Source organism: Zerene cesonia, chromosome 22 (genome assembly GCF_012273895.1).
Source record: "Zerene cesonia ecotype Mississippi chromosome 22, Zerene_cesonia_1.1, whole genome shotgun sequence".
NCBI lineage: Eukaryota > Metazoa > Arthropoda > Insecta > Lepidoptera > Pieridae > Zerene > Zerene cesonia.
The window spans coordinates 27,115-41,892 of record NC_052123.1 but is presented as its reverse complement, the minus strand read 5'-3'; the positions used below and the strand labels follow the sequence as shown (position 1 = coordinate 41,892).

At 35.2% G+C, this 14,778-nt stretch overlaps 1 protein-coding gene across 1 annotated transcript in view; it reads right to left on the bottom strand.

Annotated features, from left to right (window-relative positions):
• LOC119836039 overlaps nt 1–14,778 on the bottom strand; it is a 47,280-nt gene that overhangs the window by 9,907 nt on the left and 22,595 nt on the right. Inside the window, exons 3-4 of the mRNA XM_038361250.1 lie at nt 1,993–2,663; nt 1,575–1,778 (exon numbers count right to left, since the gene is read on the bottom strand). Of these exons, the coding sequence (XP_038217178.1) occupies nt 1,575–1,778; nt 1,993–2,663 (875 nt within the window). The remainder of the gene's footprint in view (nt 1–1,574; nt 1,779–1,992; nt 2,664–14,778) is intronic.

The following is a 14,778-nucleotide window of genomic DNA, read 5'->3' as shown; positions in this document are numbered from 1 at the left end:
AAGTAATAAATGTTATTTGCAGTTAACAATTTTCTTTTTTCTTTATTACAATATTTATGGCAAGACTAGGTACTTCAATCACTATCTACTCACGCCGCGGCTGTATTATTTACGTGCGCGTGAGGTTACTCAAAAATGTTGTGTCTGTGTTTATGCCTCAACTAACAGGATGCGTGCGGGCATCAAGGATCGTACTAAACTAACCTACATTCACGACTGAATAGAACAATATAGCTATAAAAAAACTGTAATATTCGCTCGCAAATTGAAACGTCTATTTATCAAAGGCAAAAAATAAGTCTTAAAGCGAAGCTGTATCGATTCATTCTAAATTAAAAATAGAAGAGTCGACTATTAACTTTCCAAGTTACATAATGCCTAATTTAACGGTTGTGGTCTTAAATTCAGTAATAAATCTTGAAGATGTCTCCGTTTCGAGGACCCTTTGTCTGGTCCCTTATCGAGGCACAATAACGCTGAATACACTTATAAGAAGCACTCAAAGACAGAAAGGAATTAGATGTAGATAGGCATCCTTGGTGGTCTAAAACGACGAAAGGCTCTCTTAAGTTAAGGACTTAAAAGAAACAGCACAATTTAGCACTATGATTAACTAAATAAAAGTAAAATTTATAATTAACTTTAGCACTTTCCGTTGTTTATGAAGTATTATGTAAGCTAATAATTTTACAACTACGTCAATATAACACTTCTCTTTTCAATAATGAAACAATTCCAGCCATCATTTAAGAGAATGTAAACACACACACACTCACGCATACATGCGCAACATTAATCAAATCTCTCACTACACTAGACGAAAAAAAATTATTCAAATTTGAAAATCACGAAATATATTCACCAAGAAAATTGAGACGAAAAAAATAAGGAACTTCAATTTGAGGGGCTCTCTTTAAAGACCCCGTTAATAAGCCTCTCAAATTAATTGAGTTTAAGTTGAGAGTGGCTTATTTTGCGCTCGCAAGAATCCTTCAAGTCATTTTGTACAAGAGGCAATTCAGTGTACCTACTACAATAATTAAGAGATTTCTTGATTATAGCGATTTGTTACCGTGTTACAGTTTCTTTTTCTAAAAACCTTAGAGCGGAATAGGTAACATGCTATTTATTTGGCTAACAAATAAACTCAACTGAGCGTTGTTTTGCAGTTTATGATGCTATACAGACAATTCATTTAGCAATTTCTTCGAACCAATTACAGGTTATTCAATTAATATTAAATTGCGTATTGTGTATCCGTTTCCTCTTATTATGTATAAAATCCTATATGTAAACCTTGGGCCTGATCTTTATGGATTTCCGATCAGAGGTTGCAAAAGCAGTAAAACAAAATTGTTAATGATTAACAGTATGAAAATGAAACATTAAAGTTACATTAAAGAACAATTGATATGTAAATCTGGATGCTACTATGTAAATAGTATACAAGTCCCTGGTCAATTGTTCTATGTTTAAAACATGTGCCTACTGTATACATTTTATATCTGTGAATAAGTTTATAGTTTTTGAAAACTAACGACTGATGTTGAATATTTTTTGAAGAAACTACCCACTTGTGGAGGCTGTCGCTCCCTTCGAGACTCCGCTTCCCTCGCCTGGTCCCTGGGCTCGTCCCGCATGACCGGCGAGGGTCTGATGACGAAGGCGTCCACTCGGGAGGAGGCCCGTGGCCCCGGCGCCGCCCCCGCGTCCCCGATCGCGTCGCGGACTGCCCCGCGGATGTTGAGTATTGTGTCACCGGTTTTCACACGACGAGCCTGGTTACATCATCATTTTAAGTTCATCACAATGGAAACGTTTTACAGCACCTAAATCAATGTATTACAAATTTGAATCGGGTGCATGTGCTTCCGATACATTCTTCTAAACGCTGTTATGATTTTGATATATAATTTTATTATCTTTAAGTAACATTAAGTTTTCTTCTAAACTGTTATTTTGTAAAAAAATTAATTAACGAATTATTGTTACCTTTGCTGGTTTCTCCCAAGCCTGACCACTGCTGCGTTTCGTTCTGGTTTCATTTTCAGTATCACTGCTGTCGGATTTCACTTCTTTAACATCATCTTCATCTTCCACTTTAGTTTCTTCGTCTAGCAATCTTTTGACTTCATCGGAATTTGATCCCGGTGCAACTATAAAACCAGCACTAGGTTCTCTGGTTTCTGTTGGTAGATCGCTTGCTATTATATTAGGCTTATATGGATTTTCATTGTTATAAACATGATCTGGAGTGAAAAAATCTTTCTCATTTGCATACATTTCAAAAACATTATTCTGCGGTTCAACAACTTGGATAAACTCTATTTTTTCAGTACGTTCTGGCGCCACTACAACACTATCTTCAATATTAGTTTCAGGTTCATCATAAACATCAAATGTTTTAACATTTCTTATTTCTATATCAGGTTGATTTAGGACAGAATCGTCTGTTTTATAAAAATATTCGTTTTCTATATTCGTTTGATCACTTTCTATGTTTTGCTTGATATCTTGAAGGCTTGGCTGGGAGTCGAAGCGATACGTGTCAGAGTTTTGAAGAGGAGGGTAAAGAGGAGCATCGCGAAAGAGCTCAGCTTCGTCCAGAGAAGCAAGGGAGCGCTCAGAACTGCTCTGGTCAGTGAACACAGCAGGAAAGAAGCCTGCGAAAGAAATGAGGGTTACAGTACATATATTACCTTTTGTTAAATTACTAATAGTTACCATTATATATAAATGTTAATTTATATCGAACTGTGTTTAAATTGTGCTATAAACATATTCATATTTATACCACGGTTAAAAATAGCCATTAAAGGAAAGATAATTTCTAGAAATGCAAACGAGCCTTATTTTAAAAGCATTAATCATTTTGTTTACGTAAATATTATTCAAAACGTTAGCATTAAGAGAAATTACGAAAATATATTCCAGCATCCGAAAATCGTTGGGAATTGCCAAATTGAATTCGAAGACGAATGACGAAAAATTAACTTGTTTATGTTTTGATTTAGAAGCGTCCAGAAACTTCCAAAATTAGAAATTTAAAAGCGTTTTCTTAGTTAACTTTGAATTTTGAGTTTGTTTTAGACAGTAATTTGAATTAGAAATACATTGTTCAAAGAGCAAAGTTATTAGAGGCTGAATTGAATTTAATGACAACAAATTTCGAACAGACGGGGTGGCGGGTGAACCTCGTGGAAGCTTTCTTTAGCTACTCACCGGTAACAAAGTTCTGATACAATCGGTGTCCTTCGCAATTAAGGACCATTGTAAGAAGATACACCTACATGGAGCTATAGAATCATAAAAATTATTTTCTCTTTTTACACACACTATAGGTGTTCTAATGATCCACTTGCATTATGCACTATGCGTGAAACTAATGTGAACAAGTTGACATGTAACGTGGGCGGTGGAAAACTGAATAGTTTCGGTCTGTGAACAATTTAACAAAGACCTCACTCACGCTCAAAGCTTATTTCATAAATCGTTATGCTAATGTTGAAATGAGCAGTTAGAAACAACTTTTAAAACGACCACTTTACATTTAGGGACGGGCAACTGAAGCTAGTTTTATAACAAGTCTAAACTAGGGCTGGCTGGTCGCCGCCTGCCGGAAAATAATTTGCCGTTAACTTAATGAGTTGCCGCTCGTGCGGTCAACACAATCATTTTATTGTTCGAACTTCCTCCAGTTTAATGTTGGAACTATTTAAATGTAACTTTTATGCAACCCTTGTTTCGCTGACGTAAGTTTATCGGTTTTTTGGTGGCGGTGGGAACGCTGCTGCTCTATTGTGAGCGCTGACACTTTGTTTCGTGTCGGTTTTAACTTTAAACAATATAATGTGAGGATGGATATTAAAAATTAAGATTGTCGTTTTTTCCATCTTATATCAACGATCAATAAAATCATGAATCGTTTAGTAGAGATATTTGTTAATGGGTATATGAATTTAAGTTTTTAATATTCTCTTTTCAAAATTAATAATTATTAAATGCTTAATTAAATAGGGATTGAGGTTTTTTATTAGCAAAATAATTGAAAATTCCGCCAATTAGAATCATAACCTAATGACTATAATGCGCATTTAGCTGACAAATTATTCAAGAAAGCAGTAATAAAATTAGTTGTAAGAACTTTTCAAATAAAAAATACAACAGCCAGGAGCAGACAAAACGGCACTAAATCAAGTTCAAACCCCGTTAATATTTTATTAAAAGCCTTCGCATCGCAGCGCAAATACGCCCTCTTGTAAATAATTCCTAATTCTGAGGTTAGGACCCACTTGACTTTTACGAAGGGAAGAAAATATCATTCTTACGTAATCGCCATGTTTATGGTAGAGCCTGACCGAGTTACATTTATCCCATTCCGGTATCACAATACCACACATTTTCAAAGGGTTTACCTATGTCTATACCTACCTATCACTGGAATATATACAATTTCAAAATGATACAACTCGATTATTTATTTATTCGCAGCTGCAATGAAGGGCCTCATCGAGCCACCCGCTCGTCCGCAAACTAGCGAGTTAGTTTTGCCAATTCACCAGTTGCTTTAGTATTTCACACACGTTTGAATTTCAACTCAATTAATCCATCCTATTTACCGGATAGTCTGGAGACGCCGCGCTGAGAATCACAACGACTGTAATAGTATTACTGCTACTCACGAATCTCGATACGCGACGTTATTTCTAGATTGAGTTTTGTATTTTCTGAAAAGCTAGAGCTGGATTGTGAGGTAGCTTTCCATAAATACGAGATGTTAATAGAACTAAATAAATATTTTCCTGGTTATTTTCCCAAATGAAAAATATCGTCACAAATTCAAACTTAAATTTTAATAATACGTATTTTGTTTATTAGCTTATACATTCCAGGAAAGGTGTATTCTTACAATTTTTAAGATTTTTCATACATGGTCGCGTATACTTTCAAAGATTGTGGTGAAAAAATTGTGGCGAATTTGTATAATATATTGTTTTACACGTTAATTAATGCAATTTACCTCCAGTAGGAAAAGTAAAACTAAAATTAAAAAGTTCAAAACGTTTTAATTTTAGTTTTAACGCAATAACGAAAAGATTCTAAAACATTTAGGTCTTAGAATAATTTCAACCATCAGAATAACACATAACGATCACTCAATCTGAACATATACAATTAATTATACATATTAAACGTAACCAAATCTAGTTCATAAGCGCTAAATCTGGAACACCCACGCACGCGTTGTAAATTGCTAATTTTCATGGCAAGTCGTTAATCGTTTAACTAATTAAACCACTTATTGAAGAACTTTATGGAAATATAATATTATCAGATATTTAAAGACATTTCTTTTCGCACTTTATATTTTAATTCACTTTTAGATGGTACTCAACAATGAATGTCAGTTCCATCAATCTCACCAAATAACTCTCGGGAACGTTTACTTCTAAGCTGCCTCTCATACACTCATCTAAACTAAATCCAAGAAAAAACCCTAATCCAATGCAATCTAAAAGCGGCATGGCTCAAGTTGGCAGAGCCGCCACAATCCGTCCGAAATGGTATATTAAAATTCTTGTCACGGCCTCGGCGCGGGGAGGGCCGCGGAATGCGGGTCTAGAGGAAAGAGACCCTTGCAGGAGTATGGTTGTAGGGCCCTGTGCACATAGGGATGGTAATATTGTACTGTTAGTAAGAAAAGTGTAGCTCTAGCCTTTGAATATATGAGACATATGACAGTTCATACACCGAATTCTAGGAATTTCGTATTATTCGTAGGTGATTGTGTACAAAGTCACAAATATTATCAACCATTCATTTGAGAAATTAAATGTTTGAGACGGTATTTAATATGAATATTTAATTCCGTTATGATACGCAGACGCCTAAATGCTTACAGTCCATTGTCAACAACGTGAAAATGTAAAATAACTCTCTTAATATGTATGCAAGAAGGTAGTCATATAGGCGATGGAAATAATTATTTTTTTTTTATATAAAATTATGTTTTCAGTCTGGCTAGGTGTGCATTTAAGCATTACTTTTTTTCCAATTCAAACGTTTTATTCATTACAAAAGACAATTTACCTCTTTAGCTTCACTATACTTAGCGTTCATTTCCTATCATATTTAGGTACATCATATTCTATAGAAATTGGCGACACAGTAGTCTGAAACGCGCAAGTGAAATGTTTTATTTTATATTATGTTTTAGCGACATAAATTGGTTCCTCCACGTTAACAAAAGATAAAAGAAAGTTCGCGGAAAGCCTTCCTCACGCTGCGTATCGATCGTCGGGGTTTCCCGCCTTAACTACATCATATATTATTGGGCTTTTCCTTACACGCTAACATCACCTTTGAACTGTTTTTAATTTCTTTAATTTCGTCCTTTTATAACAACTAGTTTTTACCCGTAGCTTCGCAGGCATTTAATATGGAATAGTTTAATAGACTTTATTATACATATAAACCTTTCCCTTGAATCACTCTTATCTATTAAAAAAGCCCCATCAAAATCCGTCGTGTAGTTTTAAAGTTAAATATATACATACTATGTACATACAGACGCGGGAAGCGACTATGCTTTGTACTATGTAGTGATAGTGCTGATTCAATGGTGGTATCATCAATTATAATTAAAAACAAAAATTTATATTCGATAATTAGATTATTCGCTATGACTTATATACGTGTCGTTATGATAACCACAACGTCTTCATAAGAGCACTACTTAACAAAAATAAACGCCTTGTGAGCCAAATTTTACTCAACGAGCGAACTGTTGTCTAGACAAATTGAATGACTGACTAAAGCATGCTGATAACTTTGGCAAATTTATTGCGATAATAAAACTTGGAGGGAATGAAAGCGATAACGGGAAATCCACTCGAGACGCGAGATAAGACGCGGGCGGGTGATTTAGTTGTATTTTAGCTTCCGATTCTAAAATTGTTCATCATCAACATCACAATCAGCCCATATATGTCCCCACCGCTAGGACACATGCCTCCTATGAGGGTTCTGGCCATAATTGTCACCATTGGCAGATGTCACATGTCGTCGAACTTTTGATTCTTGGACATGCCTGTTTCCTCACGATGTTTTCCTTTCCCGTTTTAAGCTTCTTTAAAACTGAAGTTGAGTAAACAGTATCAAATTATTGTGTATCTCTGTAAGCTCATCGAAATAAAAGATATAAATAGCTTACATAATTTAAAATCACACAATTTTGAATTATACAATATTATGCAATAAACTATTTCAGTATAGAAATGCATCCATATAGCCGTTGTCGAGCTGATCTCACGAGTAAAGTAAATAAAATAATATTAACTAAAAATTGTATCAAACATTAATATTTTAGAATACTGTTTCGTGATTTTCTGACTTCCTATTAAATATATCCGAACCCTCAACATATAGACAGTCTTGTTTACTCGCGTGTTCCTTTTTAGTCAATTATTGTAATTAGGGTCGACCCCCGGTTTCAGGACATGCAAATTAACTTAATTACTATATATGCTTGTTAGTGATACTGCTAATTGGCAGTAATCCGTTCATACACTTTAATCGTAAGCATTACGCTGATGGCGTCTCTGCCAAGGACCCCATTCGAACGTAATTAAATGATAAACTTTGCATTAGAGCCATATAGACGTACATTATACTTTCTATTTATTGAGTTTAGAGATTCGATAATTCACATTGTAAGATCTCTGAGTTTATTATTTCATTTCATTAATATGTTTATTATTATAATCCATAAGTATAAAGTATAAACTTTCACTAAAATAATAGTGTCGAAGGTTTTTTTTCCATTTTATAATATCGCCAAGATAATTCACGTGTTTTCGGATCTTACCAGAGCAAACAGATAAGACATACATACATACGGATAAGGACACAGTCGTTCTTGGATGATATAGAAATAATTCAATCGTATGCATCACAGAAAACACCTTGTCTTTACAAACAGACACTTCAATCTAATTGAGAACGTTTAAATGAAAGTAATTACTATAGCTTATTACTGAAATCCCATCTGGATGTCACATCCCATTTCCTTATCCCATTTTGTTTATTGCGAGTGCTTACGCCAGCCATGTGTTGGATACAAAGCGACATTCATTTGTTTCCCAATTCCCCCCACCTACCTACATTATAATATTTTAAGACTCAATTCCATTTACTTTCTGCTCTTGTAGCAGACGTTTTTCTTGGTACAATTGTTATGTCGTTAACACAATCAATTCACAAGATTCGGTGGGTACTTATATCAAACATACAGCTATTAATATTTCACAGAGACAAACTGGCAGCCGGTGGTGGAGACCGACAATCATTACATACAAATCAGTTACACGAGCGTAATATCGTTAAGGGATATGAGTTCACATTTTTGCGCCGTAAATAAATGTTATACGACAAATCCGCGACAAATCACATCACTAAAATTACAAGTGTACTCAACTTTACTCACAATGAATAATGATGTCGTTTGTCATACGCTTTTACTTACTTTTGAAGCTTTGCGTTTCGTCGAGCCAAGTCTGGCCAAGTAAGGGAGTATTTGAATACTAAAATATTTTTAACTGGGACAGTGTGTGAAAAAAAATAACAATACTACATATAAACTCACTTTAAATAATAAACTATACACGGTATATCCCACAATATATTCCTTTCATTTCATTGTATTCCAAAACAGTTTTTATAATTTATAAGAAACTTATAACAAAGCCCCCCTATAGGTTCATAAAAAATAAACAGCAATTAATGGCGCTCGGAATTTTTCATGATAAAAACGTCTCGACGATAAAACAACTTGAAATAATCTCAAGAACGTGTCAAAAAGATATAACATTGTATACGCGTTCATGAGATGAAAGGATTAATTAATGAAGGGCTTAAAAAGTTTCATTAACGTTGAATAGGGTCGCATAGTTACAAGGCCAGCTCGCGACACACTAATAAACTGAGTAATTACATACAAATAGTTGCAAATTACCGCGTGTGACTAGTGACTACTCCACTGCATAAGAATTGACTCCATATGGAGAGGATATTACAAATATCGTTAAAATCTTCTATCAAGCATTGTTGTTTAAAAATTTTAAAGCATTCAACTGTTCTGCATTCTACGATTATATACAAAACTTCACGTAATTTTGTGTCATACTTTTTATTTATTTATTTTTTTTTTATGCCATAGCGGGCAACTGAGCTGATGGTTCGCCTGATGGTAAGCGATCACCACCGCCCATGAACATTCGCAAAGGTGGCTCTGCGAATGCGCTGCCCGCTTTTATGGGGTAAGTGAAAAGGAAAGGATTAATGACAGGAAAGAAGGAATGGACTGGGAAGGATGAGGAAAAGGAAATGGGCCTCCGGCTCCCCCACTCACCGTACGAAACACAGTGGCATGCCACTATTTCACGCCGGTTTTCTGTGGGGGTGTGGTACTTCCCCGGTGCGAGCTAGCAATTCGTGCCGAAGCGTGCTCGACTCCCACAATAAGCATTTATTTAGCAGGCTTCATTCAATTCAGCCAAAAGTCTATCTTTGATAATCTCTTTCATCAATTTTCCTATATCGATTATATGTATTTTCCTAAGGAACAGTTACCAGTAGCAATGTGTAAAAGTAATTTTATGTAACAGTACCTTATCACACTTATTCCAGAAAATATTTAATATATTAAAAAAAAAGTATAAATGACACAATACGCGGTCTATAAGTTGTTCTCACTCGACACAAGTATCTGCTAAAGAGCCCAAAGTACATTTATGTTTGAATTAGGGCTCCGGGGATCACTCGCCAACAATTACTGTTTATTACTTGTTAAGTTTTGCTCCATCTCAGCTAGTTGAAGGGAATCGGGTGCTATGAAACGCTCATCATCTTATAGAGCCATCTATTTAATTTGTTTTAGTTTATAAATCCATGCCATGTGTGATGTAAGATAATGTGAGATGATAATTGTAAAGTAACGTTTCTATAAAGTTGAATTGTTTAATTTGCCACACGATTCGTAACCTATAATTATAAAAATTAATTATAGATTAAATATATGTATGTATATATATTCCACGTGTACTTCTAAAGTTGAGGACACACAACAAACACGCTACCCGCTGCCTGCCCCGTGCCCCATTAGAGGATAAATTAGCAACCCTTTAAAAAGCTAACGAAAGCTTTGACAAAATTATTCCGTTCAAGTACAGGCCGGGATGACACGTTTCATATAATTTTATAACATCGTTAAAAGCTATTAGCCTCCAAAACGGGGATGTAATTTAATGAGGCTCGTAAAGTTGAACGGTGCAGGGGATTCCATAGGCCCACGACACATTTGCGATGCGAGGCTTTACCTATAACACGAGCCTAATAGTCTTAAATCCGAGATATACTACTATTCGTTATGAGTAACGAAACCTATTAACAAGGTATTAAATTTACACAACTGGAAGATATATAGTACATAAAACGAGCGGACAACGGCATAATATGAACATAAAATATAAGATCGAAGATTAAGAATTTTTACGTTTTTTTTATTTGCTTTACATAAAAATTGTAACTAGTAATTGCTAGGTATTATGTCTAAACCAATTCAAATATTTTTATACATACATGTTAGTTTTCTATGGTTTTATGTGTAAAAGTATTTTTTTAATAACATAGACTTTTTTTCTTACAAAGCATAGTCGCTGTGGGATTCTGGGATTCTGAAACGGACATAGCTGACAAGGAGGAAGGAGGAGGAGGATTTTGTGAGAATCGGCCCAGCCGTTTCGGATGAGTATGGTAACCAACATTGAAAGAAAGAAAAGAAAGAAAGAAACATTGTGACACAATAATTTTATACATATAGATAAATATTATATAAAAACACTACATTAAGGGTGAGAACAAGTAAGCGAGTAACACCGCAGTATACAGTAGTATAGACGGATCCGAAGTAAAGTTAAGTTGAAGTTGGAGGCTTGTTAATGTTGAGGAAGAACGTCAAGTGGTTAGCACACAAATATAACATTTCCTTCCAAACATCTTATTTTTTCTGTGAGTAAGTCTAACATGTATAAAGGTGTCATTGCTTTCTCGTTTGTATAGAAATTGTATGATTGTATGAACTGCATGTATTGCTATTAGGAAGGAACAAAATGCTGGTAAGTTCCTAGTCAATGCCATTTTAGTTTTGCAACATTATTTTCGACATTTCGTGTGGTATTGGCTAGTCTACGCACAGTATCATCATCCAGTTTCGTGTATCTCGCATAGCAGATCCCCAAAAGTGTACAATGTCGTGTGTCGTGTGTCGTGTGTCGTGTGTCGTGTATCGGCGCGCAGGACGCGCTGTATCGATCGCCTGGATGATAGCGATTACGATTCCATCGCGTTAACAGCCATTTGTTGCTAAATCACTAGCTCTTATAAGCTTGCCCACTCACATTCCATTCGACGCCGGTGCCTCCTGTAGCGGCTACTATATGTTCTGCGACAGATGCCGCGAAACCCTATGTTTGCGCCTTTTTATGACATCGCAATAGACAGAACTACAAAGAAACGTTAACTTGAAAAACAACCTACTGCAGTGTGAAAATATTTTAATACCAGTTAATCCTTTACGTTGCTGTGCTAAATAATATTCCAATGTAAAATCGTTATATTTTTAGATAAACAAATTATTATTGTAACATTTTTGATTGACAAATTTATATTTGCTCGTTTACCCGATTCAAATCACTCTGATCGGAAGTTACACAGAATGCCGAAACAAGCAAAATAAAACATTACTTTATTTGTTTTCATAAAAAAGTTTAGGAAGCACGCGCACTTAGCGGTGGTTGCGAAAAAGCACAGTTATTCTTTTATTGGTTTCCAATATAAACGGTCTTGAACTATAAAGAAGAACTTAATAACTTTTGCTTGTCGGACAAGATAAAATTGATATAGATGGAAATAATTTCCGAAAAGTAATATTGCTTTATTCTGATGTATTATTTTCAGAAGTGGGCGTACAACACTAGTCAGTAGCATACCCACGTCCCGTTTAGACTTTAGTTAAACGAATAATTTTAGTATTATATTTTCAGTTCCGAACATCGGAAGGAAGACTGTCACAACGCACACCACTACGAGATATATTTGTGTGTAAAGCGTGGTGCGTACACACACTACGCCGTACGCACACTTGAGATGCACTGGAGTCTGTAGTACAGACTTGTGTATAAACACCAGAATAGATATTAAGCAATACTTTAAAATGAAAATCGAGTAATTGTTATGTTTGGGTAGTTAGAACAGGTCACTAGACCTAATTACAAAATTACACAAAGATAACAATGGCTCGCCACTGCGTAAGTTGAAATTTCTGATATTTTAATTTTAAACAAATGAGGATTCAATTGAACCTCTCAATATCTGTCAGTAGGTGGGTGTGTATGACATACTATAAAAATATATTTCGCTATACAATTCTTATTATATTGTTAAAGTATTTTGTTACTTAAACCGTTGAAGGATAAAGAGAAATGATTTTATACGCTTATTCAAAAGACAATAAGATATTCCAGATCAAGAGATTAATTTCAAACTGAATAAAACAAAAGAAAAAGGAATCAATATTGATATTGAGTAGCAGCCGCAGACACAGGCACGGACTTTAAATATTATTTTATTAAAACACGAAAAGTATAAAGAAAAATATCTATGATTATGTAAACAGACACCAGGGAGCGTGTTTTAAAGTTAACAAAACTTGTTTATTTCAACCTATTTTTAATAAGAAAAATGTAATGGTTTAACATGATTACAACTATGACTAGCTTTTAACATTTGAAGCATGTATTTAACATTTATATTTGGCACAAATTGGGCCAGCTCGCTCGCGGCATGAAATAGTAGCATGCTATGTGTTTCATTCAGTGAGTCCCCACTCACCGAATGAAACCGACTGGAGGACCGAATTATTTTCCTCACCCTTCTCAGCCGAGTTCCTTTATTCGTGTCGTCAATCCTTTCCTTACCCTTAACCCCTTTAAAGTGGGTAGCGCATTTGCAACGGCCCTTGCCCTGCAAATGTTCATGGGCGGTGGTGATCGCTTACGATCAGGCGAACCACCATCCCAATTACCCGCTATGACAGAAATAAATTAATACTAGGTTATAGATCTTGTTCCGTATTTGATAAACACAACAACACAGTACGACTAAGATCTTCAAAGCTAAACAATAAAGCTTTTATATTTAATTTCTTCGAAGGTCAACCATTATTTATTTACGCGTGATATCCAGGAGGTTTTGAGATTTAGCAGAATCATAATTGCGGTAAGGTAATAAAACTACTTCATACAAAGTACTATTTATTAAGCAGTGTCAATATTTTTTCTTAATGTCTAGAAAAAAATTTCTACATTTCGAAATAAGTAACAGTTATGTTTTTGTTTTAAGTCACAGTCATACTGTTACTAACAGAACAGCTCTTTTATATGTTGAATAATTCTAATATTTCATTTACAGCTAAACCATAGCAATTATTACTTACTTTCTTGAAATTTGTTATAAAACAAAACGAAGGCGGCTCTGCGCTTTTTGTACAACACCACGGGGCATGTCGCATAGTTAATTCTGATAGGTTAAAACTAATCTTGTCCTCCGATATAGCAGTACGTAAACTTAACAACTTATCATCCTATTCACCAATACCAAATGTTTTCTCTGTTCTAACAACGCTAGCCCACTAATTATAAATTCGAATGTATAATATTATACATATTATATATTTTATTTGAACTGCTGAGGAGATATTTTTGATGATGATTATCCATGATTTTTTTTTTCAATATGGAACATTAGCGAACAGTCTGATCCACTTTTTGTTGGGATAAACAGTGGGGTGGCAGGACAGAGGATGGGAATGTGTATGCTGAACGGATGTGGTGAGATAAAGAGAAGCCGCGACGAAAAACTTGTATATACTTTGTACAAGTCTTTCGATAGTAATATCTAGTAGATATTAGAAGAATACTATACTACATAATGTTTTATCAGTAACGGGATTAAACTGTACTAGGATATGGTCCATTAGTAACCCCTAGGCCTATAGACGCGACAATAAGAAGCTTCCTTTGCCGAAGGGTCTCGGTGGAGGCCTTAATGTACGTTATCCAAACAAGATTACAAAGAAGCGCCAGCTAAATGCCAAAACTTTATAGGTCAAGAATGTACACATGCAAAACTTTCCGCTAAGCTGAGCCGAATTTAATCCAATTTATCGGATCGATGCTAAGCAGATTGTTAGTCGTAACGCTTAGTTCGCTGGGCCCCTCCCCCCTCCGCTGCCCCTCGCCCCCTCTCGGCCCCCACTTGGGGCTCGGGGGTCGTTGTACTCATATTTTTGTCTAAAGAAGTGGGACATTGATGAACACATCTATTTTGTTGATATCAATCTTTTAGTTTGCCGATGATGATTGATGTTCTTCTTAAAGAATGTGTAACACTAAATCCGAGTGGATTTTCCTATCACAGAACATCATATAATCAGTGGAAGAGAGCGAAATGTACAGAGTACAAAATACAAAATATTAGGCTCCGAACTTCACGACTTCTTTAATATTATGCATATTTGCGACGACTCGTTTCATGCTATATTTATTATTCTGCTGTGCTACATTAGTATTGAAATAAACAAATAATATTCATTTACATTACAATTTCATCATAAAATGGAAAAAGATCTGTCATTTCACGACAGAATGAAGGTTTCTGAGG